The sequence below is a fragment of the Lolium perenne genome, chromosome 2 (genome assembly GCF_019359855.2).
Source record: "Lolium perenne isolate Kyuss_39 chromosome 2, Kyuss_2.0, whole genome shotgun sequence".
Classification (NCBI taxonomy): Eukaryota; Viridiplantae; Streptophyta; class Magnoliopsida; order Poales; family Poaceae; genus Lolium; species Lolium perenne.
This window is the reverse complement of record NC_067245.2, coordinates 221,641,409-221,668,265: the sequence shown is the minus strand read 5'-3', so window position 1 is coordinate 221,668,265 and position 26,857 is coordinate 221,641,409. Positions and strand designations below refer to the sequence as shown.

Sequence of the window (26,857 nt, the reverse complement as noted above, 5' to 3'; positions counted from 1 at the left end):
TTTGCTTTTGCACCCAAGGTTCTCTTTCATTACCATGTTTCTCAGCAATAAAATCTTCTTTAGTGTACTTTTTATTTGTAGCATGCTTTTCAGGTTCTTCTTCAACCTCTTCTTTATCAGGAGTATCATTCTTAACATTATCATTATCATTATCATGTTCATTACCACTTTCAGTTTCAGCATCAGAAATAAAAATACTATTAGGATCATTAACAGGTTCAGAGGATTCTACAACATTTTTATGTTTCTTCTTCTTTTTCTTCCTAGAATGAGCACTAGGTTCAATGCGTTGAGAATCTTGTTCAATTCTTTTGGGATGCCCTTCAGGATATAGAGGATCCTGGGTAGAGACACCACCTCTAGTTGTTACTTCATAAGCATGTTTCTCTTTAGAATTATTCCCTAACAAGTCATTTTGCACTTTAGTGAGTTGATCAATTTGAGTTTGAATCATTTGAAAATGTTTAACAAGCATCTTAACATCATTGGAGGTTCTCTCCACAATATCATGCAATTCACTAATAGCTCGAGAATTTTCCATTAAATGATTCTCTACTCTCATATTAAAATTTTCTTGCTTAACAATATAATTATCAAACTCATCTAAGCATTGTGCAGGAGGCTTTGAATACGGAATATCTTCCCTAGTAAAGCGTTGAAGGGAATTTACCTCAATCATGGATGAAGGGGGAATTATCTCACATATATCTTCAATAGGAGGTAGATTCTTCACATCTTCAGATTTAATACCTTTCTCCTTGAGAGACTTCTTGGCTTCCCTCATATCTTCATCATTCAATTCAATTAAACCCCTCTTCTTCAATATTGGAGTTGGAGTTGGTTCAGGCGTAGTCCATTCATCATGATTCCGGCTTATTTTAGCCAATAATTCTTCAGCGTCATCCGGAGTTCTTTTCCTGAAAACACAACCAGCACAACTATCCAGGTATGCCCTAGACTCAATGGTTAGTCCACTATAAAATATATCAAGTAAATCATGCTTTTCCAGATCATGCTCAGGCCGAGCTCTAATAAGAGAGCAGAATCTCGACCAAGCCTCAGGCAATTTCTCTTCATCTTCCTGATTAAAATTATAAATTCTCTGCAAAGCAATATGTTGAGCACTAGCAGGAAAGTATTTGCGGAAGAAAACATCAAGCAATTCTTTCGGACTTTTAATAGAATTTGGTGGCAAATTATTATACCAAGTTTTAGCGTCATCCTTTAATGAGAATGGAAATATTTTAGCAACAAAGTAAGTACGCATCTTAACATCATCAGAAAACAAGCTACTAAGAGTAGATAACTCAGTCATGTGTTCAACAGCACTTTCTTTTTCAGTACCACAAAAGGGTGTTTTCTCAACAATAGCTATATGAGATAGATCAAGAGAAAAATCATAATCTTTATCCCTAATGTTTATAGGAGATGTGGCAAACTTAGGATCAGGAGACAATTTATATCTAACAGCATGTTCTGCAAGCAACTTTTTAATTTTTCTTGCATCAGTAGTAGCATTGCATTTTTCAATAAAATCATCATTAAGCTCCACATAATCTTCCTCAGGATCATCACTAAAATAACCAAGTTCAGGTGAACTAACAGGTGTAGTAGCATTAGGAGTTTCAGTATTTTCAATTTGTCTAGACCTAGCAATTGTAGCATCTAGAAAGGATCCCAATGAACCACTATCATCAAGCACAGCAGAAACATTATCAATATTATGAGAGTTTTCAGATTCAGCAGAAATACCCGCATTTGAAGCATGCGGCGGTGAAACAAGTTTATCAATCACAGATGGTGAATCAAGTGTAGCGGAGGTACTCAGAATTGTACCTTTTCTTGTAGTGGATGGCAATATGGCGATCTTAGTATCGCGAGGTTTACCCATGATGGAGAATTTGCAGCGAACAATATTAATCCAAGTGAACTTCCAAATAAAGCTATGCTCCCCGGCAACGGCGCCAGAAAATAGTCTTGATGACCCACAAGTATAGGGGATCGCAACAGTCTTCGAGGGAAGTAAAACCCAATTTATTGATTCGACACAAGGGGAGACAAAGAACACTTGGAAGCCTTAACAACGGAGTTGTCAATTCAGTTGCACCTGGAAACAGACTTGCTCGCAAGAGTTTATCAGTAGTAACAGTTTTATAGCAGTAGCAGTAGTGAAATAACGACGACGAGTAACAAAGACAGCAGTAGTGATTTTAGTAAACAACAGGATTAAAATACTGTAGGCACGGGGACGGATGATGGGCGTTGCATGGATGAGAGAAACTCATGTAACAATCATAGCATGGCATTTGCAGATAATAATAAAACGGTGTCCAAGTACAAAGCAATCAATAGGCATGTGTTCCATATATAGTCGTGCGTGCTCGCAATGAGAAACTTGCACAACATCTTTTGTCCTACCAGCCGGTGGCAGCCGGGCCTCGAGGGAAACTACTGGATATTAAGGTACTCCTTTTAATAAAGTACCGGAGCAAAGCATTAACACTCCGTGAACACATGTGATCCTCACATCGCTACCATTCCCTCCGGTTGTCCCGATTTCTATCACTTCAGGGCCATTGGTTCCGGACAGCGACATGTGTATACAACTTATAGGTAAGACCATAAACAATGATTATCTTCATGAAACAATAACATGTTCAGATCTGAGATCATGGCACTCGGGCCCTAGTGACAAGCATTAAGCATAACAAGTTGCAACAATATCATCAAAGTACCAATAACGGACACTAGGCACTATGCCCTAACAATCTTATGCTATTACATGACCAATCTCATCCAATCCCTACCATCCCCTTCGGCCTACAGCGGGGGAATTACTCACACATGGATGGGGGAGACATGGCTGGTTGATGTAGAGGCGTTGGCGGTGATGGTGGCGATGATCTCCTCCAATTCCCCGTCCCGGCGGAGTGCCAGAACGGAGACTTCTGGCTCCCGCGACGGAGTTTCGCGATGTGGCGGCGTTCTGGAGGGTTTCTGGCGACTTCGACTTCTCCCCGTGCGTTTTTAGGTCGAGGCCGATAAATAGTCCGAAGGAGGGCGTCGGAGGCCGGCCGAGGGGGCCACACCACAGGGCCGCGCGGGCCCCCCCTGGGCCGCGCCGCCCTATGGTGTGGGGCCCTCGGGCCTCCACTTCAATTGCCCTTCTGGCTCCGTTAGTTTCCTGGGAAAATAGGGCCTTCTGCATAAATTCCGAGGTTTTTCCCGAAAGTTGGATTTCTGCACAAAAACGAGACACCAGAGCAGTTCTGCTGAAAACAGCGTTAGTCCGTGTTAGTTGTATCCAAAATACACAAATTAGAGGCAAAACAATAGCAAAAGTGTTCGGGAAAGTAGATACGTTTTGGACGTATCAGTCCTCAATCCAGGTATCCGGCCTTTCGGTGCCATCATAATGCTTCAGATTTCCGAGTAGCTTGAGGTTCATCCTTGGCTTTGGTTCCTCTCGAATCACCCTGCCAAAGCACTTCGGACCAATGTAGTCGGTTCTGTATTCGTTAAGGCGATCCCGCGCGTCGCGCGGGCCGTGGCGAGGAGATTGTGAGCGAGAGCGAGATCTCCGGCCGTCGCCTCCGCCTCCACCTCCGCCGCCACCGCTAGGTGGTGGTGAGGGAGACCTGCGAGGTGGGCGGTCCGATTTCTTGCTTCCGCCATCTGATTCTCCTCGGCCTTCCTGGTGCTGGCTCCGGCTCCTGTGGCTGCCTTCGCCATGGCGCTAGCTGCCCTGGTCGTTCCGGCGAGGCTCCGGGTCGCGGCTCCGGCGAGGCTCTGGGTCGCGGCTCCGGCGAGGCTCTGGGTCGCGGCTCCGGCGAGGCTCTGGGCCGCGCTCCTCATTCCGACTCCTCCTAGGCTCGGGCTCACGAACATTGTTCTGGTTCCGGCGTGGTTCCGGCGAGCGCTCCCTGTTTCTGTTTCTTGGCAGCACGTTGTCGCGGATAACAATCCCACCATGCCCTGGGGGCCTGGTGTTTCCAACTGGACTACGGCGGCGAGGAGGTCGCGGGTAACCGTTGGGCGGAGGAGAGGGGTTGCGATATTTGTCTCGTCCAGGGTACATTGCATCCTTTCCCTTTCTTGGATCTGACGAAGGCGTCTTTGACGGGACGGGGATCGGATTTGGGTGTTCCCTGGTTCTTCTTCTGCGCTCCGAGGATCCGGTGTGTGATTCATCATCGGGATGCCGATCGGCGCGGGCGTCCTTCTGCGCGGTAGATACACAGTTATCCGGATTGGATTCCAACCTGCGCGAAGTATCCGCCTTGCTTTGCTGCTGCATTGCTGAAGCGACAAGTGTGCGGAGGTAGTTGATATCAACCTCTTCGTCCTTCTTCTTCAACAGCTCCGCAGCTTTTAGCATGTTGTCCTTTGGGGTTTCCAGCGGCCGGTGCTCTGCGGGCGTGGCGAAGTTGATTCTGCGAGGCGGAATTGCTTCTCTAACAATTCGATCGGCCTCCGCCTGCGCATAAGTCATCTTTACTTCCCACTCTTTCGCCATGCTCTTCACCTGCTCGAGTGTGGCAGTAATTTCGCGATCCTGTCTGTCGAATTGGTCCGCCAAACCTGCAGCTTGTTCCCTTTCTTCCCTTAATGCGGCTTCGGTATCGGCGAGCTTCTTGGCTGTGGCCAGCATTTCCTGTCTAGTGGCCTCTAGAGCCTCCAGATCTGCGGCGTCGCCCGGGGTTATATGTTTGTTAAGAACTACTCGCGCAACCATCTCTTCGGCCGACAGGAGTTCCTCCGAGGAAGAATCCCTGCGGGGTCGCTCCCGTGACATTGGAGATCCTTGGCGGGATAGCTGAGGGTCGGATTGGCTGGTTGGCTCTTCAGATCCAGTTTGTTCCAGCGCTGCTACCGTTGCGAGAACCTGCTTAGGCTGGGCGGAGTCGACTTCAGGCTGATCACCGAAACCGTACTCCCCTAGCTTGCGGTTAAACTCGTCAGTATCTATGGAGGGGGTATCTCCGGAAATTGGGCTCAGATTGCCCAAAATCGACTCTTCAACCGGAGTTTCGCTTTCTCCGACAGGCTTAGCCTGATCCGGATCTGCGTCGTTTTCCGGTGCCTCTACCTGCTCAGGACCAGCTCCGTCTTCTTGAGGGGCGGTTCCGGCGGTATGGGCCAAGAAGTGTACGAAGTGGCACCTCTGCTTTTCTAACACCTGGGAGACCCAGGCGGATCTGCATTGGTCTTCCACCGTTGTTTCCTGCACAGGGGCGGATTGGGTGGGCTTTGAAAATTCCAGATCCGAGGCGGAATCTTCCTTAGGAAGCTCATGTATCTCAGATCGGATCTTCGCGACAGCGTCCAGCTCTGCGGCGGTCGCGTCTGCGTTACTTACCAGTGGGTTTCCGTCGGAATCGACGGTTTCCCCGATGAAGATGTGTATGCCGCCAATTGGGACGATGGAGAGCTTGACGGGGTTTGTCCTAGCCGGAATCCAACACTCATCCGGAGGGACGATCGGCAGATTTCCGGCGTAGAGGACGCGCCCCACAGCGATGGTGTCGTCGTAGCTTCCCATGGCGGAACCCTCCCGGTTCCGGCCTCCAGACGCCACAGGCCCCACGGTGGGCGCCAACTGTCGTTGCCTATTCGACGGTACCTCGGAGGAGGGATCCTCACGAGGGGGAGAAGAAGTAGGGGCCATAGGGCGGAGTGCACACAGGACGGTGGTACGCGAGTTACCCAGCTTCGGAACACCTGCACGATGACAGGGCCTACTGCTGCTTGTCTGGAATTATCTGGGCGCTTTCGCGTTGTTACAATGAGTTGTGGTTGTGCCTCTAGGGCTCCCGGGATCCGGCTTATAAAGGCGCACGGATCTAGGGTTTACACGGAGAGTCCTAGCTGGAATACAAGTTGCCTAACTACGGTACAATGTCTTGCCGTGTACGTCAAGGATCCGCCTTCCTTCTAGGCCGTGCTGGATCCGGATACTTCATGGGCCTCCACAGATCCGGCCTCCTTCGTAGGTCGGTTAGGATCCGGCTCCTTGTTCCTGGGCTGGACTCCATCCTTCATGATCTACAGCAACTGGGCCGCCCAATGGGCCACATGCCTCACCACCAACTATGGGCCACCCGGGCTTGCCGGATCTAGGCCATGCCGTTGATATACCCATAAAGTATACCCACAACAGTGTACATCCAGATATTCTATGTTCGCGCACGAAGTTTCACAGATTTTTTTTTATTTAAAGTGGCTCGTGTAAAAAATAATAATTTTGGACGCTCCAAAATAGCTTTTAACGAGACATTTTTTTTCTTTTTTACATAGTGCATTCAAAATGTTTTTTCGTGCCAAACTTTTGTGAACTAACATAGAATGTGAAGATGCACACTAAGGATTTTATTTCAATTTTTTTAAATATTTTGAAATAAATTTAAGGTACATTTTTCATAATAGGTGTTCAGGTACGGTCAACTTTTAAGCTATTTTAGAACTTATGCAATAGAAGGAATACAGTACATGCGAGCTAGGCAACCAAACTTCTGAGTGTATGCCAAAACGGGCTTGCGAGAAACCAAGCTTAGTAGATGTATCTAAAAAAATCACTCATTAAATTTTCACAACAAATCGGTAGATCTTTGTGACTATGTACTTCCTCTTCTCATTAATGTAAGATGTTTTAGATACTTTTGAAGTGACTAAATACAAAATAAAATGAGGAATCTACACACCAAAACTAGACTAGATATAAGCAAAAATGAGAAATTTTGGCATAAAGGACCACCTGCCCCAACGAATTGTCAAAAAGAATCACTTCTGAATGAAATTGCCAAAAAAAACCACCCTTTGGTGGCGGCAGGACCTACCAGGCGACACGTGGCACTTGCCGCCGTAGTCCGTGGCGGTAGGTCCTGCCGCCTTATCATGTGGCGGCACGTTAGTCCGGCCGTCAAGCCGCAACGGAAGGTATAGGCCATGCTGGCTCGGCTTCTGGCGGCAGGGTGACATGGACGGGTGGCGGGCCTTGCCGCCACAGTCCCTGGCGGCACCCGTTTGATCCACTAATATCCATTTGTGATGTCTAACAAAATCAGCCAGAGTGTCCTGTAACGAATGTGCGCATTCGATTGCCTAGTATTATATTTTTTAAGTCGTCCTACATGTACAATTATTTTTATACGAAGGCTCGCTCACGCATTAGGGTATCTCCAGCGGCCTGACGTAAAATAGACCTCTAAATACCGTTTGTGTTGGGGTATTCCAGCGGTGCAGACGCATTTTTTCCCAAAGACATTGTCAAGCTCGGTAATGTCGGTTTAACGTCCCGTCGAGGCCTGCCGCCGGCGATTACCGGTTTCCGCGAGCGGCCAACAGATTGGCGCGTTTCGCGCGCGAGAAACGACATGTGCGCGAACCCCGTTTCCCGTCCTGTCGTGGCTAAATATGGTGGACATCGGCGGGCGAGACGGACACACCTCAACCTAACCCTAGACTTCATCCATGGCCGAGAACAACCGTACCTGGGCTCATCTTGTTGAGATGGCCCCGCCACATCTACCCCAATGATGCGTACCTCGCCGCCCTCAGCGCGACGGAGGTGTTCGATGAGGAGCAGCTCGCCGGCGTTTATTGCGGCCAACGCCCCGCTGCCGCTTCGCCTGTCGCCTCTGTACAATAAGAGCGCCTCTCCTTCCTTCCCCATTCCAATCTTGCCGCAGCAACGTCGTCCTCCCGCAAGAGCGTCACGACGAACGGTTTCGGCCGCGGCAGCCTCACCGTGGCGGAGGCGTGGGCGATGTACCGCACGGGGTATCCTCTCCCGCCGGATATGCGCCTGCCAAGCAGCGGCGGGTGGAGGATGGCCGTCAACGGGGTCGGCGTCCCGCCGCCGTCGCAGGGCACAGAGCGCTGGAGGGACGCGATCAGGACCCCGCGGGCTCGCCTCACCGCCGAGGAGCAAGCTGATCCGACCTGGGGCCCCACCGGTAACGACGACTGGTGGGCGGACTACTTCTAGGCGCAGCACGACGCCGAGATGAACAATACCGCCAGCCTCATCGGCCGAAGGAACACCTGGAACAGTACTACGACGAGCGCGGCAAGCAGGACGTCATCGTCGACGACATGTACAACTTTCACCGGTACTATGACCCTTCTGGTTTCCGCAACTACTTTTAGGGTTTAGGTTTAAATTTCATCGAATTTTGTTTGAATCTGCAAGTTTGAATTGAATTCAACTGTTAAAATTTAAAAAATCTCAAATTCTATTCGGGAACGCGGCTAGGATGTGACGTCCCCAAACGCGGCACGAAAAAAATGTGTCTCCAAACGCTAAATCCGCTGCCGTTTGGGGGACGCGGCTGGAGATGCTCTTATACTAGCCATCTGCGCCCTGTTCGATTCTTTGTCCGATGTTTTTTTATAGTACACGAGGTTGTGCAAGATATTCCTAATTTTTAAGAAGCTGATAGAAGAATGGTTGTTGTTACTGTATGTAGCACTGACTAGTACCGTAAGAAAGTTTGTCGATGCATTTTTATTGATCCGAGTTAGTAGTGATAGCATGCAGGTTGCCTCCAGAAACCGTAGCGGCAGGGCCTGCTACCCTTCCATTTCACCCAGCCGCCATGAGCTAAGGCGGCATGGCCCACACCTTCCGTTGCCAATTAACGTGGATGCTGTCCGGACTAACGTGCCTCCACAGGCTAAGGCGGCAGGTCTGCCACCACGTGTCGCCTGACAGGTCCTGCCGCCACCAAAGGGTGGTCTTTTTTTGGCAATTTCGTTCAGAAGTGATCTTTTTTGACAATTCATCGGGGCAGGTGGTCCTTTATGCCAAAATTTCCAAAAATGAGTGAACCTAAAAAAATCCTTAAACGTTTTATAAAATCGTAGGAAGGGAGTACTTCCTCCATCCCAAAACTGAAAAGAAAAAACTGATCGGCATGTCTCACATACGAGAATCCTCCGATCCCTCACATAGGAAAAAAGATGCAATGTGTACTGTTCTCTTCCGCATCTGCGTGACCGCACCAGTGACCTCAACAATTCAATTAGTCAACAATATGGCGCCTTGTTGACTCTCGTCTCTTTCTCACGTGAGTGAACTTGCAAACAAACCGTGCCAGGTTCACTGAACCCCGTCCGGCGGCTTAGGAGTATTGAAACTTACAAAGAAAATCTTTAAATTAGGACAGTGACACTTTGGTCCTTTCGGCACTGCCGCTTGCAGCATAAATAGTTGCCAAAGAAGGAGGAGAAGAGAAAGCAGAGCAAACAAGATGGTCGACGCCGCTGCCGCAGCCCCCCTCCTCACCCACTACAAGATGGGGAGATTCGAGCTCTCCCACAGGTTCGCCTCCTGTTCGCCTATTCTCTTCTTTTTTTCTTTGTACGGAAATCCCAATCTGCATCAAGAATCGATTCTTTAGGTCTTCTGTTTAGGCGATTTGTGCAACAGAGAAACCAATTTGGGTGACAGAGCTGCCTAGCAAGTTTATCACTAATTTTCTCAAACGATGAAGAATTTCCTCTTTGAAAATCCCAAATATGAAAGATTAATGCAGGGCATAGACTGCAGAAGAAATAATGAAAAAAAATCCAACCGCAGAAGATGGTTTCCTCATCTCTATTTTCGTGTGGATGTTTTCGTCTCTCCTGAATTTTATTATTATACTGCTGTACTGTTGTTTGCATCTTGTAATACCATCAAGAACCATATTCGGCTCACAATTTTGACCCCAAAGAAGATTCACGGACAGAAGCATAATAATCAGGTCTTATTCTGAAAGGTTTTATTGTTGTTATTGCAAACATTGGACTGCATTACGTATTCAGATATGTGTAGGAGGTGTTTTTAAGGAAAAAGAAGGCAATGCCTCCTGCACTGTGCTGTGCATCCTCCTTGGATGCAAACAACCATAATATTGTTACAAACTATGCCAGGCAGGCATCACTGCCAAACACATCGGATTACAAAAAGAGACAAACACAATGTCGTCTTGCATTGGCCTCACTACAACCATCTCCTCCGTCATGGTATCATCTACCACAACCTATGACTGAAAACGGCAATAAAAAGTATGTGAAGGAGATGCTCCAATACAAAATTTGATGCTTTTGGAAGAACGGCGAGTTTTTATTGTTAACCCAAACAATCTGGCATTGCTGTATAATTGTTCGATGAACATACGCTATTTGTAAAAGTTACACCCAAATGATTCCACTCCACTCCACTTGGAGTGTGTCGTCAGCAAATGGCAAACAAAACCTAAAAATATGTAAACTATTCCGATGAATTTAATGTGGAATACCTGCTATTATGGTTACAACATGTGCCCCTGAACTGTATCTGTTTGTTCCTGGACTTGTTCCTGAAAAACCAGTTCGATGAATTATGTCATTCTTCTTTACTTGATGATCCACTTGTTCCTGATAGCTTTCTGTTTCTGTTTAGGGTAGTTCTTGCACCACTGACAAGGGAGCGATCCTATGGAAATGTTCCTCAGCCGCATGCCATACAGTATTATCAACAGAGAGCAACCAAAGGGGGCCTTTTGATTGCTGAGGCCACTGGAGTTTCAGAGACCGCTCAAGGGTGTGTATGCCATACCCTTAGGCTGTGGCTTCTGGAAATCTCATTAGTCATGTTTAATTTCTTATCCTCAATTTTATTAGTTGTAAAGATGACATGTGTCGTGTTACCCTGTATGCATTCAAGGTACAAAGATACTCCTGGGATTTGGACAAAGAAGCAGGTAGAAGCATGGAAGCCGATCGTGAGTGGGGTTCGTGGGAAAGGAGGAGTATTTTTCTGTCAGATTTGGCACGTAGGAAGAGTCTCTAATCATAGTAAGTTTACAAGCTGTAATAATTATCCTTAAACTTTAATGTAATCACAATTATTTCGCAAGCCTCAAATAGATTTTAGACTTTCGGTTCAGCTCAGCCACATCTTATGCTATTATTATTCATTTATTCATGAACATTCTGTACAGTTATTCATGGTTTTATGGCAGCATAAGTTATCTCATGTTTCTTGTAAATGAAATGGCATTAGTAACCCTGTAGTCATTCCAATAGTCCTGATTTTTATCTCAATAACACATGTTCATTATCTCTTTGCAGCGTTTCAGCCTAATGGGCAGGCTCCAATTTCGAGCACCGATAAGCCACTCAAACCTGTAGTGAGAGCAAATGGCATAGATGAGGCTACATTCTCAACTCCTAGGAGACTAGAGACTGATGAAATCCCTTCGATCATTGACGATTTCAGGGTTGCTGCTAGAAATGCAATTGAAGCTGGTAAGTAGCAATATTTCTCTCATTTTGCGCTCCAGATGTTAAGAATGTGCTATTACCATACAAATTACAGATTTATCATTCATCCAAATTAGTATCCCGATAAAATTAGCATACGAAGGTTTAAATGAATGCCGTGTCAAGTGTCTATCAAAAACCTACTGAATTATTCAACATCATGTGACTCCTGAAGAAAAGGGATATCTAATCTCAGTGCCTTGGTTTGTAGGATTTGATGGTGTCGAAATTCATGGAGCTCATGGTTATTTGATTGATCAGTTCTTAAAGGACCAAGTCAATGATCGTACCGACAAATATGGTGGGAGCCTAGAGAATCGTTGCCGGTTTGCGTTGGAAGTAGTCCAGGCCGTGGTTGAGGAAATTGGAGCTGATAAGGTTGGGATAAGGCTCTCACCCTTTGCAAATTACTCGGATGCATCAGACTCAAACCCAGAAGCTCTAGGCTTATACATGGCGCATGCGCTTAACAAGTTTGGAATTCTCTATTGTCACATGGTGGAACCACGGATGGTGAAACTTGGTGAAAAGTTTGAAACTCCCCACAGCCTTCGCCCCATAAGGGATGTTTTTAAGGGAACATTTATCATAGCTGGTGGGTATGGAAGGGATGATGGAAATAAAGCAATCGCTGATGGCTATGCGGATTTGGTTGCATATGGGCGCTTGTTTTTATCCAATCCTGACTTGCCCCGGAGGTTTGAGATAGATGCTCCTCTCAACAAGTACATTAGAGAAACTTTCTACATCTCCGATCCAGTTATTGGATACACTGACTACCCGTTTCTGCCATCCAATGTCTAATTGGACCTTTCAGGAGTGAGCTCTCCCTCCTCTCATAGGAGCATCTACCATGTGTATCAGTAGTATTAAGAATAAGATCGCTGGTTTCAATGCTCATGTGTATGGACATAGTATGGATAAAATGTATGATTGTTGCAATTTAAGAATTTCATGTGGGAAGTGAAAAACTAAAGTGAGAAGGAAATTAAGCAGTCATTTATTTTACATGCAAGTAGTGTGACCCTAATAAAATCACAAGGGCTTACCTATTTCCTCCTTTTCGCTCCCACATGTGTTACCTTAGTCATCGACTTAGAACATGTCAACTACTCATGCCGTGGAAGATAAATATGGCAATGATTGGTGGAATATATGCAACAAATGAAACAACTTAGCTTGAATCTATGCAGACTACCAGTACTCCATTAGGCAGGCCAGCCAGTGTTGCCTTGTGTTGTCCTACTGACAATTAACATCAGAGGGGTAATATTATCCAGGGAGTTAGAATATAATTGCAGATCACACATGATGAGCACATGAATGGTAAGAAGGGCCTTTTCCCACCCATCATTTTTATACTTTTATCAAATGATGAAGAAAATCCTGCATATCCTTTTGGTGGTTTGTGAGTATCAACCATTTTTTTTTTGTCGCTACGGTGCCAAATTAGAGTTGCTTTACCAGTAAAAAAAGAAACATAGGTTCTTAGTGAAGGTTTAATTTTTTTTTGCCCTTTTGTTTGAACTATTTCCCCATATTTTTTGTTGTCATTGTCCCTTTATTTGTATTATTGCAACTTCTCCTTTTTTATGTTTGATAGAACAGGACACATTGTACTCGCAAAACTGTTAAGGATGATTCAGCTACAAATGTTGTTTGGTCCCCTTGTGAATCCAGCTTAACTAATAGTCCCTCCATCTCACAATATATCCCAAAACGGCTTATATTGTGGGACGGGGGGAGTACTTCAGTAGAACTTCTATTTCTGCACCAAACCCACTATGCTCAAGACTTAAATTGACATGGAATTATTTACTGAAGTGTTTGGATCTACATTTATTTTGTAAGTGAAATGTGATATCTTACTTCAGTTTGTGTTCTAACTTCTAACTTCTGAAAATGTTAATCCTTCTCTCCTTCAAATGTAAAAAGTGAAGGAAAAGGATCTACTAGACAGTTGAGCTTATCATGGAAGTAATTGCTCAGTCAAACTTGATATGATAACCCCTGATATTACCTGACAAAGCCATATCTGAAGTTGTTGAAATTTGTCGCTAGTAAATGTCAGGCTTACAGATTAAATGGAATCGCATGCTTAGCTTTAATTGTGGATATAGCCACCTAAAGAATAGTGAAAAGCTGCATTATTAGTGCATATATAAAAATGAAAGATATGCAATGGCCAATGCTTGTGGTGCCTTTGGCATCATGGACATGTTAGAAATCTTCCTTTGGAACTTTGTCTCCTGTGTTTATTATCTTATTTAGTTCATAGCTGTCACATTAACTTTTTGCACAATGTATGATGTTCAAGCAAGAGCTTTAAATACCCTTCTGTATCAAAGTGAGGTTCAGATGCACTAAACGCACTATCTCCTCGGATGTTTGATTATTCATGGACATATCTTAATTATTCTCTCTAGAGGCCTGCTGTTTAGTGCAGATTTATGGAATCGTTAGCGAGGAGTAACATTAGGTGCCGGACGTCTAGCATAGATTTCAAAGAGATTTAGATCAACATTGCAGCAAAGATTTATGCCTCTTCAGTGATGGTATAATCTTGAGAACACTTGCTAAACTCGAAAAAAGCGACAAAGAAAAACATTAGCTTTGCATTTATTCCTTTGTTCTGGAGTACGTATTCAAGTGTTTCTTTTGTTTATTTTCTGCTGCTTACATATCTCTATGGTCTATCTCTGGAGCATTACTTAAAGAGCTATCTTGGACAGTGAGGAAAGTTACCCTTGTTACCTTGCACCGCTTGTATTATCTGCTTAGCGGTCAGAGTATTCTACCAAAAACCTCCATGTCATCAAAAAATGAGAAATTTTAAGACGCTCCCGAACTATTAGAACCCTCCACTGTTTTTTTACCAATGGGTTTAGATTTAAATATGAAGGTAGTAGGTCGCCCATGAGTCCTAAATAAGTAATCCCTCCGTCCCACAAAACATGCCGAAGGTTTGTCAAAATTTGGATGTATCTAGACAGATACATCCAAATTTTAGCTAATCTTCAACATGTTTCGTGGGACGGAGGGAGTATAATCTACTTTCATATTGTATATGAATATGATAGGAAACAATACATTTGTAGAGTATTTGTATGGTAAGTTTGCAAGTGAAGACATATTGTCATTTTGTATGTGGCAATACTTAACCTTTTACTTTATGCTCCAAAAAAATTGTTCAAGAAGCATGATGATAATTAAGATAATATAGCAGGTTTAAGGGGAGATTATGCTATGCTTTTGTATGTAACGTGTGACAACACCTGTTCGATCAGAAAAGTACTATTATGACTTTTCAAGTATTTTTCTACTACGAATAGGTCGATCAAAAAGCATGTTGGATCATTACTACTGGAATGTATCTCATCATACAAGGGTTGGAGAGAAACCGCCTCTTGTAAGATAATTTCTAGATGATAATTACTAGACCCCATCACTCCAATCAATGGTCTAGATTAATTGATTGCTCTTACCTTGTAGGCAGTAAGTTGGAGCTTCACAAAACTGCTCGTAAGAAATATTATAACATGTGGGAGTAATGTGCATGGCACCACGTTGCTGCTTCATATCTTATATGTAAGTGTTGCATCTTTATTTAATTTTATGGAACCTATCTATTTCTGAATTTTTGCTGTAACATGTAATTACAGTTTATATTAAAATACTCAAAGGGCACCTTCCTTGATTAGAAAAAAATGTGTACACAAGATCTACGTTTTGTGGCCAAGAAATACCGATGCTTAACATTCAAATATCCAATCAAAACAAAATGTGATAAAATTTACAGATGTTGGTGATAAAGGAATATAACTGCATTCTGGAGAACCGAGACTAGCTCAGTTGGCTAGTAGCGTCACGCCCAGCCCGCCTGCATTCGAGTCTTGCCTTCGCTAATTCTCTTATTCAGGTGACGCACAGAAGACGCATTTTGAAATGCTCAAATGCATGTCTAGGTTCTTAACGGAAGTTATTGATTTCTTTGGACATCCCAGGATTTGATGAATGATTGGGATGACAATATGTATTGCATTGTTGTGCCTCTGTAATGTGACTGATCATCTTGACTTTCACAATACCTGAAGACGACTGGTCTGGAATCTGGATCTAAAGACATTTTGAAGTGTTCATCAAAGGGGTGGTCCTGGTGAACTGCCACCATGATTAGCCCATATGACCTAGTAACCATACCTTTGGGCTTTGGTCAATTATTATTTTTGCTTCTGTTGTGCATGCACACATTTGTTATTGTGCCTCCTGCAATATTCTTGCTTTATTCTTTTAGTATTTGCCAATTTCAGGACACGGGCATGACATGTTCTGGACTACTGAGTGAACTAAGGAAATCTCATGAACTGAACATAATTATAAACTCTCTAATCAGGAGGTACTGTATTCGTTGGACATTCTTTTCAATTTTTAAAGTAAACTTTTAAGATAAGAACGGTGGCGCCAATAGTACCAGACTCATTTGGTTGTTGTTAAATTTGTATAAAAGATCCAAATCTATAACACAAAATAATTTTCCTGAAATTGGAACTGTAAGACATGTAGTGGTGCGTCGAGAAATTAGAAGTGTACAGGACAACATTCTTTTTAAAATCTTCAGACGATTGTGGAATATATCATTCTTTCCTATTTTATCATTCTTCGCTCAGATGGCATGCAAGAAGGAAATGGTAGAATACTTGGGTTTAAAAAAATGTTAGTCTGACATTTCCAAGTAGAACAAATTCTTTACAATGTAAAGTGTAAATGGCTTTACATGAAACATATTCCTCACTATATATTCAGTGTGATCATGGACCACTTAATTATCCAGGACAGTACAAGCAACATGGATTTTTTATTAAAGGGAATTTTATACGCTTTGAACAAGTTTATAACCTATACCCTTGTACAAGGTAGATATCAAGCTACTTTGTGAACCACAACAACCATATTTGCTTGAACCTTTGCAATATGCAAGGACTGGCCTACCAATTATTCCTTGTGCTCAGGAGTCACAATAAAATGCTCGCCTCCAGGACAGGTCTAAGCCACCATTGTCCTTAAGTGCGAGAGGAAGATCCAGAGTTTAGTTGCAACAACCTCAGAAGCTAGTCAAAACTAGTGGGGAGGTTGTGTGCACAAACAAGAAGAAAGACCGAAGAATAGTAATGGCCCGTGGTAAGGTTCAGATGAGAAGGATAGAAAACCCAGTGCACAGGCAGGTCACCTTCTGTAAGCGGCGGATGGGCCTCCTCAAGAAGGCCAAGGAGCTATCTGTTTTATGCGATGCTGATATTGGTGTCATGGTGTTCTCTCCTCATGGCAAGATTTATGAGTTGGCCACCAACGGGTCTGTCTGTCTCTGTCTCTGTCTCTGTCTCTCTCTCTCTCTCTCTCCATCTCTCTCTCTCTCCAAAGCTAACTCCAAATAATATCTTCGTTTAAAGTTTTCACATGTTTTGTGGCTGACATGTATTAGGAACATGCAAGGCTTAATTGAGAGGTACAAGGGTAGCAACGCAGAAGCACAAAGTGAAAATAGCAAGCAGAAAAACCCTCAGGTCAGCAGCAGAGATCACATGATTTATCTCGTAATATCAAATAGCATCGCAAAGCTATGCATTGGAAAATGCAGTATTTGCATGAAATTTATCAAGGCCATTTAACTGAGGGAACTTTGATTCAGCACACTATTTGTAGGTTTGTACATCACTGACTCATAGAACTTCATAATACTACGGGCATGAATTGTAGTTACATTATATTCGACAGAACTTTGATATGTAAAGTTCCTTCTAGACTTCTAGTAGTATTGAGTTTTAGTGCATTATTTTTTCATTGCAGATAATACAACAAGAGGTACTATTCTTGAGGCAAGAAATTGACTTACTTCAGAAAGGCTTAAGGTAATCAGCTGCATTACATGCATACCGGGAAGTAACTTAATGTCTTCTATCCGACCTCAAACTCTTTTAACTTATACCAGCATACCGACTTATTACCCTAAAGGGAATTTACACTGCGTGATACACTAATATATTGTCTTATTGGCTTCCACCGTTAGTTTTGAAGCGGTTTTTATTAACAAAAATAAAAGAAACTTAGGATGATGGTCCATATTAAACTGGCAAGAATCCGTTGAAAAGGTTCCAAAAGATTCAAAAGGCGCTTCATAATTTCGTAGAAGTAATATCAAGCACGAGGTTTATTGATGAAGGTAAGCACATCCATGCAGGTACATGTATGGAGCAAAAGATATGGACCACATGAATCTTCATGAGCTCCAAGCCCTGGAGAGTAATCTTGAAATTTGGGTACACAACATTCGCTCTACAAAGGTAAGCTTTATGTCCTTTTCTGCCCAAACCCAAAAAATTCAGAAATGGTTACTTTTGATATACTGTCCTTTTTCTGCTAAGCAGATGGAGATCGTATCTAGGGAGATTGAGATGCTCAAGAACAAGGTTGGCTACAGAAAAAATTATTCCTCTAATGAGTTTTTTAAGCTTACATGTAGAAAGGTGAACACAGCAATTCCCTTCATCAGTAGTTTTTCGTGTCTCTGTTTGTGTTCTGCAGGAAGGCATACTGAAGGCTACCAACGATTTACTTCAAGAAAGGGTATTTTAATCTTCTAATTTCCTATCATTTTACAGAAGTTAGATATTTGAGGGGATAAGGTTGCATTTTTATTTTAGGATTGGGTTCAAGATTAGTGTTGTGATTTATGGTTTGAGCAGAGTGGGAATCTAGTTAGTGGTCACTCTTGTAGGCAACCCAGCTACAGTTAGTGTTTGTCTCATCTTCCCAGCTCAGTTTTTAACCTGACATAGTAATTCCTCCAGTTTAAATTATTATGGATTGGAGGGAGTAACATGTTATTTGAGGTCAACATATTTCGTAATGTATTGATCTTGCGTGTCCAGGTATTTGAGCTGAGTGGGATTCTGTACACGGGCAGCAACATGATGATATCACACTTCCCCTTCCAGCGAACCATGGAGAGTGGCCACTACTTCTAGCCGAAACAACTGACCTCTCAAGTTATCACGTCAGTTATGATTCGAGTTCAACAAGGCCACCATGCATGGAACTCATAACGTCGCATCTGCCAACTTTGTGTTGTACAAAGGAAACAAAACAGCATCTGTATGACTGTATCCTTACCTGCTTTTGCACATGTAAATTAACCATCTTCCACCATGGAAAGTATGTAGATTCCAGATATCTGCTTCATATGGTATAGCACTCTGAATGTTTGTTGATTGGATCGAAATCATAGAATTTCTGTTTCGACTTCAACCAATGTCGCATCAAAAACTATATAGCAATTGGTGTAAAACAAACATGTAGCATCAAAAACTATAGATACGTTTACAACGTATCAGCATCCCTAAGCTTAACTCCTGCTCGTCCTCGAGTAGATAAGTGTAACAAAAATAATTTTTAAGGTAACATGAAGCCAACACAATCTTGAAGTACTCTAAACATAGGCATGATATATATAATTCAATAGAACTTAACAACTATGTTATAACATGAGAAGTAACTCAAACAAAAGATTATGAATAATAATGCACTGAAAGCAACTGTTTATTTATGAGCATAGATAAACATAAAAAGTGGTACTCAACATGTCTTTTATAAAATAGCAAAACATAAATGGGCTGTTGAGCGCGTGTGCCGGCATGTTCCTCTCCACCGGCGTCATATGCTTCCGCAGCTTGTTGATGAGGGTGCGCATCTCTGGTACTGCCGGTGGCGGTGATGGTACGGCGAAGCCGGTGTTGAAGACGTGCCACCTGTGCGGCAGCTTGTACTGTGCTGGCACGAGGATGCGCTGCCAGTACAGTACATCCGCCTCGTCGTACGTAAGTTGCACCGAGCGGAGCACGCCGCCGCCGCTGCCGGTAGCCTCGTCGTTGTGCGCCATCGCGTCAGTGGGGTGCGTGGGAGAGGTGGTTGTTTGCGCAGCGTCTGCAACAATGGCGGCTAGGGCTGGAAGACGGGGAAGAAGAGAAGTGTGCGCCGGTGAGATTTTAAGGGAGGCGGCGGACGCGTATTGAAGGCGCGTGGGGAAGGTGGGTGGACGCCGCGTGGCCAGTTGCCACCCTCGTCGCTGCTTCGGTTTCCACGCGGGAGGCCATTAACGCCGATGACCAACCTTCCTACGTCATTTCCGATTCGAACCATCACGTCCTCTCGCTAATAAGGCGCCCGCGAAAACCTTCGTGTTGCAAGGCGCCGGCGCGCCTGATTCGCGCCCTTCGCGAAGGTGCCAACACGGGGTTGCCGACGTTTCTAGTTTCTATTGGGCTCGAAAAAACACCAGCGCTTTTTGGAATACGCCAATACGAGCCTATTTTCAATGCCGGTCCTAAAAATACTATTGGGACTGCTATCGAGATCATTGGTGAAGATGCTCTAATAATAGAATCAAGTCGGAAAAAAGTCATGCCATAGATCTCCACAATAGAGCACAGGACCGAACTTCTTATCCTTGTGCCGAGCTTGCATTTTTCATGAACGAGGAAGACATGGCCACAGGTTCCATAGACCAATAGGACACATCCATTTTCCGTTTCTCCGATTCGTTTAGTAAAAAAAAAAGGTTCAGGCTAAAGTTTATACTGTAATACTTCAAAAAAAACCTGAAGTTTTAGAGATGCTTTGGTTTCTGAAACCACCGTATTTGTTGGACCCAAACGTTTTGAAGTATTCAATGCTTCATTAGTTTTTAGAAACTGAAGTATTGCCATAATACTTTAAGAAAAACTGAGCTTCCAACCGGGCTTAAAGCATCTCTAGCCGTGTTCTTCAAAGCGTCCTCTAAAGGTATTTGGGGCGCGTTGAACAATTTTTCGTTTCCAGCCGCGCGCTCCAAAACCTCCTTCCATCAGGATAATAGACAGCTCCTCGCGTCGCCTCCTCCGGGCGACCGGGGAGCCCAAACCCAAATCCCCGCCGCCACCCCGCCCCCTCCCTGGCTCCCTCCCCTCGTCGCTCCCCGAGGTGCCCCTCGACAAAGCCGGGCGGCGCCTGTGAAGGGGGCGGCGGGGTTTTATGCCCTCTCGGCTCTCGCGCTGTGGCTAGGGAGGAGGGCCGCCGCGTTGGGGGCCGGAGGCCGGCGAGTTGGCGCAGCAGCGGGTGAGGCTTGGCCGGGTGTGCGGCGTGCGGCGACGGAGGAGCCTTCGACGCGGCGACGGCTGGACCTGTGGCGGCGGCGCGGGCGTCAGGGCCTGCCCCGGGTCCGATCTGGACCTCATGGGCCGCTGCGCGGGCTGCTCGCGGTGGCTCCAGGCCGCTCGGATGGCGCAAGGTGGGCGAACTGCTGCTGCCTGTGCTGTTCGCTCCGCCTCCCGCGGCAGCCGGACGACGACGGTTTGCGGCGGCGGCGGTTGGGGCTGCTCGGAGCTGGTGCTCGCCGGCGCTGGCAAGCCGGGGCGGCGGCCCCGGAGACGCGGTGGTGGAGGGGTTGGGGCGGCCGGCTTTGCCTCGGCACGGAGGTTGCGCAGAGGACGGCGGATCTCGGGGGGTCTCGGCGCGACGGTCGCGTGGAGGCTGCTCCCAACTTCGTCGGTGTCCCGGTGGCCGTGGTGGGCCACTGCGTGTGGCAGGTTGCCATTGTTGGCACCTGCAAGCCCATGGCAGAGGTGAGCCATGGCGCATGGACGGCGGCGCGGCGGCGCGGCTTTTTGGTGGACCGGGCGTTGGTTCCGCAACGTCTCGGGGACGGCGGTAAGTTGGCATGAGGAGCTGGCCTACCGTGCGTGGAGGCCGGAGCGGCGGCTCCGGGAACAAGGCGTGTTGACGATATGCCCTGGCTGTGTGGGCGGCAGGGCATGTCTCCGTGGCGTGGGCGGTGCCCCTGTTGCGGTGGTTTGTGCTCGTTCGGGGTTTGGGCTGTCTTTGACAGTGGCGGTGTTGTAGGTCTCCGGACGAAAGTCTTGCCCGACTCGGTCGGTGCCGGCAACGACGACGCTCGAGGGCGCCGTTCTCCTCCTTGGAGGCGTTGGCCGTGGAGTCCTCACACACCTCCGCCTATCATTCCGGGGTGAAAACCCAAATCCTGCTGCGCTGGATTGAATGACGGCGGCGTCTCTGGACGTCGTGACCTCCTTGGAGGCGTCATTTTTTGGAATGTTTGGGAGCCACCTCCGGCAATGCCTGACTGCTGCTTGGGTTGACGTTTTCGTGTTCCGTCGGTGCGCGAGTGCCGCTGGCTTGCATTGCGGCCTGCCTCACCCCTCGAAGCTTGAAAGGCCTAGCCGTCTCTTTCGGCTCTGACTTCCTTTCCAGGGACGTGGACCGGGCAGTCGCGGCGCTCGCTGTTGCCGTCGTGCTGGTGCCATTCGGCGGCGCTCCAGACCTGGTTTATCCAGGTCGTGTGGCCAGGTGTGCGGGTTTTTGCCGGTTTTCCCAGAAAAACTGTGCCGTGCGTGGTTTTCTCTTGTCTGGTTTTCCTTATAAACTGGACACGGTGTTGTGTTTGTATCGGTTTTCGGCCAGTTTCCCTTATAAACTGGCCAAATTTCCCTCTTCTTAATGAAAAGGCAGAGCTCCTGCCGGTTGCTCCAAAAAAAAAAAAAACCTCCTTCCATCCGACGCGGCTCAATACGGTGTCGGCGCCTCGAGCCCATCCCCGGTTCACTGGGGACGCTTAGGGCACACCGGACAAAACGAAAAGCGAGGCGAGGAGACGCGGACCCTACGCATCAGCGGCACATTCAAATTTAACCTAACCATCGCCTACCTCACGACAAAAGTTATTGGCGTGCAGCGATGGTACAGTTGACGCAGCGATGCGACTCGTCGCGCCTAGCTCTCCGTGCCGGCGTTAATGAGCGCCACCGCTCCCCCGCCTCCCTCCGGTCTATAAAAAGGGGCGCTCTCGCATCATCCCTCACACATAAATCCTAGTGCCTCTCTTCCCAACCCTGGCCACCAGACCATGGCTGGTAGAGGTAGAGGTAGAGGCCGAGGTCACGGCCGTGGTCCTGGCCACGGCCGTGCTGGAGCACCAAGAGTTGCACGGTCACCGTCGCATGCAACGTCGTCATCTTCATCGTCGTATATACAGCAAGAGCACCAAGTGTTGTTCAAGTTCATCGTCATCCTCAATAGCGACCCACTCGGCATCCAGAGGCTGCCGGACAAGTTCACCGAGTTCGTTACCGGCCATGCTGCATCTGCGGGAGGCTCTGCTGCCGGTGGCCGGTGGACGGGCGCGGCAAGATGTACCTCCACACCGGCTGGGAGAAATTCGCGCGCTACCACGACCTCCAAGCCGGATGCATGCTCACATTCTCGTACCTAGGTGACGCGGATATGAGCGTGAAGGTGTTCGACGAGACGTCCTACCGCCGACACTACCACGGCGGCGATGAAGGGGAGGACGATTGAACACGTCAAGTGTTCTTTCTTCGCAGCGAAAATGGTCACAGAGGTTTCTGTATGTTCTCTTTGCAAATGACCAACATGACTATCATTATCAGCTGGATTTTTGAGTTTAGGTGATTGAGAATGTTCTTTTTTGGCATCGAACATACGAAATCTGCGATGCCAACACTAGATAGGTTTCCTCATTTTGCAATGTTTTAACTATGTATTAGCTTGTGGAAATCATGTTCGAAACTATGTATTAGTTTGTGGAAAACTATGTTCCAAATTATGTATTAGTTTATGTAATGTTCCTCCTCTTTATTGAAATGAAAATTAAAAAAAAACAAAAAATATTATTTTAATGTGAAATCAAGTTTGGGGGCCACGTTTGGGTGGCGCGGCTGGGGAGCGACGTCCCCCAAACGCTGCAGAAAGAAAAACGTGTCCCCTAGGGGGTCGCTTTGAGGGACACGGCTGGAGATGCTCTAAATTCTTAACGAAAGTATTCGAAAAAAAAAAAAGTTCTTATGGAAAGTTATAAAAAGAAATCTTAATGATTGAGATAACAATATGTATTGCGTTGTTATGACAACTGTACTCTGACTGGTCGCCTTGAATTCGACAATACCTGAACACAACTGGTCTGGAATGTGGATCTAAAAACATTTTAAAGTGTTCATGAAAGGGGTGGTCCTGGTGAACTGCCATCGTGATTAGCCTATATGACGTACTAGTCACCACGCCCATTTTGGTTCAGTTGTACATGCACAAATTTGCTATTGTCCTTCGGCAAACTTCTTGCTTTATTCTTGTTCGTCTTTTCCAATTCGGGGACACGGGCATGACATGTTTTGGGTCTACCAAAATAAGGTATTGTGCTATTTGCCAGTTCCAGGACACAGGTGACATGTTTTGTGTCTATCAAGTGAACTGGGGAAATATCATGAACTGAACAACTGAACGCAAACGCAACTATACAACTAGCAAACAGTGACTAGCTACAAAAGTTAACTTGCGGATAAGAACGGTGGTGCCAATACTAACCCTTTTGGTTATTGTTGGATTTGTACAAAAGATGAGTCATCGAAACCAAGTCTAGCAAAGAAAAGTATGTTTTTTGAAATTCGAACTGTACAGCATGTAGTTCTGGCTTGACAACTTATAATTGTACAGTGCGCCTTCTCCTTTTGAAATCTTCAGAGGATACGTCATTGTCATTCTGAATTGTATCATTATTTAGTCAGATGGCGGAATACTGAAGATGAGCATACAAGAAAGCAAATAGTACAAATACTAGAGTTTAAAATATTAGTCTGACATTTCAAACTAGAACAAATTCTTTACAATGTAAAGTGTAAATACCTTTACATGAGACATATTCCTCACTTCAACGTAATCATGGATCACTTAATTATCCAGGATCAGACAGTACAAGCAACATGGACTTTCTTTATAAAGGAATTTTATACACTTTGAACAATTTTATTTATAACCTATATGGCTATTTGAGCTACTCTCTGAATCAGAACAGTGATATTTGCTTGACCCTTTGCAGTCTACAAAGGACTGGCCTACCAATTATCTGACGAAACGTTTTCCTCCCGGGTCGTCCGCGCTGGTGACTCCGGAGGCTCCAAACCCATAGCCGCTGCGACCTCCTTCACATGTCCTGGCCGTTACCACCGCCGGTGCCGGCGGTGGTGGCGGCACCCGGCCGTCGAAGATGGACGGGAGCAGAGGCGCACCCGGCGGCCCGTCCTTCGCGCGGAGGGCGGCGATTTGGGGGTGCATGGGGCGGCGCCATCTGTGCATGTGCTCGTGGCGGAGGAGTGGGGCGAGGCGGCGGAGCTGACCGTGGCAATGCGGTGGTGAAGCTAGGTGCGCCGAGGGGCGCCGGCGACGTCTTGGCGGCCCAAGACGATCTGGAAATTAAGTTTAGGGTTTCGTGGGGCACAACCCTCACGTGTCTCTCCTTTATATAATGATCAGCATATAAGGTACAAGGGTACAACCGTACATGTATCGACAGATGTATTTCTATACAAGATATACACTAGACCTATGTTAACACTTCCCCTCAATCTGAACTTCTAGACACTAAATTCAGATTGGACCTTACACGGTCTAGCATCTGTCGAGTGGCTAGTTTTGTAAACACATCAGCCAGCTGATCACGAGTGGAGATGAATCTAACTTGAAGAGCACCAGAAGCAACACGTTCACGCACAAAATGGAAATCAATCTCAGTGTGCTTTGTCCGAGCATGGAAAACTGGATTTGCAGTCAGGTATGTGGCCCCTAAATTATCACACCATAAGATGGGAATGCGCTGCTGAGAAACTCCCAACTCCCGGAGTAGAGACTCGACCCATATAGCTTCAGCAGCTCCATTTGCTAATGCCTTGTATTCTGCTTCGGTACTCGATCTCGAAACAGTAGGCTGCTTCTTTGAACTCCAAGAAATAAGGTTTGGTCCAACAAAGATAGCAAAGCCACCAGTGGAACGGCGATCATCAACACAGCCTGCCCGGTCAGCATCAGTGAAAACGCTAATGCCAGTAGATGGCGATCTGCGTATCCTCAGTCCTGTGTCTAGAGTTCCCTTAATATATCTCAAAATGCGCTTCACCGCTTCCCAATGAACATCAGTGGGTTGAGAAAGGAACTGGCACACCTTGTTAACAGCAAAAGATATATCAGGATGAGTAAGTGTCAAGTACTGCAGACCTCCAACAACACTACGGTACTTGAATGAATCATCAGTACCCAAAACTGTGCCTGACTCTCGACTAAGGTGTTCTGTCATAGCCATAGGTGTAGAAGTAGACTTGCAATTCTCCAGGCTAACACGATGTAGTAAATCCATGGCATACTTGCGCTGACTTAGTATCATACCCCCTGAATTGTAAGTCGCCTCTAAACCTAGAAAATAGTCCAAGGCACCAAGATCCTTAATAGGAAAACTAGCTGAGAGAGAACGAACAAGACCACTGGCAGCCGCAGGAGTAGAGAGCTAGCGATAACAATATCATCAACATACACCAACATATACACTTGAACACCGTGCTGAGAGAAAATGAACAGCGATGTGTCGGCCTTACTGGGACGAAAACCAAGCTGAGAGAAGAGCACTCAAACGAGCATACCAGGCTCGGGGAGACTGCTTAAGACCATATAGAGCTCGCTGCAATTTGCACACGTAAGAAGGATACCGAGCATCCTCAAATCCCGGGGGTTGCTGCATGTAGACATCCTAAGAGAAGAAGCCATGGAGGAACGCATTACTGACATCAATCTGCCGCAAAGACAGCACAAGACGAACAGTGGTTGGTTTAACAACTGGACTGAAGGTGTCACCATAATCAATGCCATGCTGCTGAGTGAACCCACGAGAAACAAGACGAGCTTTATACTTATCAACTGAGCCATCAGGACGTTGCTTGCTCTTAAAATTCCATTTGCTGCCGACGATATTTACACCAGGTGGTCGAGGAACCAACACCCAAGTATTTGTCTGACGGAGAGCCGAAAGCTCGTCAGACATAGCTGCTCTCCATGCAGTATCATCAATTGCCTCGCAATGAGAAACCGGTGTCGCGAGAAAAGCACGTCGACGAGGATCATAGCGGATGGTACCATCCGTATAGTGTTTGTCACGCCTGGTTTGATTACGAGCACGGGTAACCATGCCATGTCCAGGGGCAGCTGTCGTGGCGGGCGGAGCATCCGCCGATGGGGCACCAGTCGTGGGTGACGCGGCCGGAGCGGCAGTGCTACCGGCAGGAGGCATCACAGGCTGGGAAGGGAGATGGGCCGCAGGCGACGGAGACCCATCTGTCTACAGCGAAGGCGAGGGAGGATCCGGAGACGACGGCCCAGTCGGTGTGCATGGTTCGGGAGGCGTGCAGCCATGCACGTCGATCACACCAGCTGGAGCAGCGACATCGATCGCTGGAGGAACTTGCACAAGTGGAGAGCTCACACAAACAGGTGCATTAGGAGACAAATAGGACAGGTCATAATTCCGCATATTGACACTCGTAACCGGTTCATCGGAAGGGGAAGCTATAGCATGCGCAAGAGTAGAAACATCAATGACAACACCTGGAGTGGAATACGGAAACACAGATTCTTCAAAAATGACGTCACGGGAAATATAAATACGTCCCGTGGACCGATCGAGACA

The 26,857-nt window shown here is 46.1% G+C and overlaps 3 protein-coding genes across 3 annotated transcripts; 2 read left to right on the top strand and 1 right to left on the bottom strand.

The window, feature by feature from the left end:
• Window positions 1-9,170: 9,170 nt before the first annotated feature.
• Window positions 9,171-12,297, top strand: LOC127334973 (putative 12-oxophytodienoate reductase 11). Its single transcript, XM_051361540.1, has 5 exons — window positions 9,171-9,322; window positions 10,427-10,567; window positions 10,691-10,821; window positions 11,098-11,274; window positions 11,501-12,297. Exons 1-5 carry the CDS (start codon window positions 9,252-9,254, stop codon window positions 12,091-12,093), a joined length of 1,113 nt encoding a protein of 370 aa, XP_051217500.1. The 5' UTR covers window positions 9,171-9,251; the 3' UTR covers window positions 12,094-12,297.
• Window positions 12,298-12,450: 153 nt separating this feature from the next.
• LOC127334974 (MADS-box transcription factor 26) lies at window positions 12,451-18,554 on the top strand. Its single transcript, XM_051361542.2, has 10 exons — window positions 12,451-14,698; window positions 14,782-14,877; window positions 15,089-15,208; window positions 15,294-16,639; window positions 16,769-16,850; window positions 17,134-17,195; window positions 17,525-17,627; window positions 17,712-17,753; window positions 17,869-17,910; window positions 18,216-18,554. Exons 4-10 carry the CDS (start codon window positions 16,458-16,460, stop codon window positions 18,309-18,311), a joined length of 609 nt encoding a protein of 202 aa, XP_051217502.1. The 5' UTR covers window positions 12,451-14,698; window positions 14,782-14,877; window positions 15,089-15,208; window positions 15,294-16,457; the 3' UTR covers window positions 18,312-18,554.
• Window positions 18,555-24,748: 6,194 nt separating this feature from the next.
• On the bottom strand, window positions 24,749-26,215 carry LOC139835735 (uncharacterized mitochondrial protein AtMg00810-like). The gene is made up of 2 exons (XM_071825600.1): window positions 25,961-26,215; window positions 24,749-25,684 (listed from the first exon to the last, which is right to left on the bottom strand). The coding sequence occupies exons 1-2, from the start codon at window positions 26,213-26,215 to the stop codon at window positions 24,749-24,751; spliced, it is 1,191 nt and encodes a 396-aa protein (XP_071681701.1).
• Between the last annotated feature and the right edge of the window lie 642 nt (window positions 26,216-26,857).

What these genes read in the sequence shown, in the direction of transcription:
- LOC139835735 (XM_071825600.1), bottom strand. Translation starts at nt 26,215, where the DNA reads ATGTCTGACGAGCTTTCGGCTCTCCGTCAGACAAATACTTGGGTGTTG. An exon ending in TGTCTTTGCGGCAGATTGAT is followed by an intron (nt 25,685 to 25,960) that starts GTCAGTAATGCG and finishes TGTTATCGCTAG; the next exon opens with CTCTCTACTCCTGCGGCTGC.
- LOC127334974 (XM_051361542.2), top strand. Translation starts at nt 16,458, where the DNA reads ATGGCCCGTGGTAAGGTTCAGATGAGAAGGATAGAAAACCCAGTGCAC. An exon ending in TTACTTCAGAAAGGCTTAAG is followed by an intron (nt 17,196 to 17,524) that starts GTAATCAGCTGC and finishes ACATCCATGCAG; the next exon opens with GTACATGTATGGAGCAAAAG. An exon ending in ACAACATTCGCTCTACAAAG is followed by an intron (nt 17,628 to 17,711) that starts GTAAGCTTTATG and finishes TCTGCTAAGCAG; the next exon opens with ATGGAGATCGTATCTAGGGA.
- LOC127334973 (XM_051361540.1), top strand. Translation starts at nt 9,252, where the DNA reads ATGGTCGACGCCGCTGCCGCAGCCCCCCTCCTCACCCACTACAAGATG. An exon ending in GTTTCAGAGACCGCTCAAGG is followed by an intron (nt 10,568 to 10,690) that starts GTGTGTATGCCA and finishes TATGCATTCAAG; the next exon opens with GTACAAAGATACTCCTGGGA. An exon ending in TAGAAATGCAATTGAAGCTG is followed by an intron (nt 11,275 to 11,500) that starts GTAAGTAGCAAT and finishes CTTGGTTTGTAG; the next exon opens with GATTTGATGGTGTCGAAATT.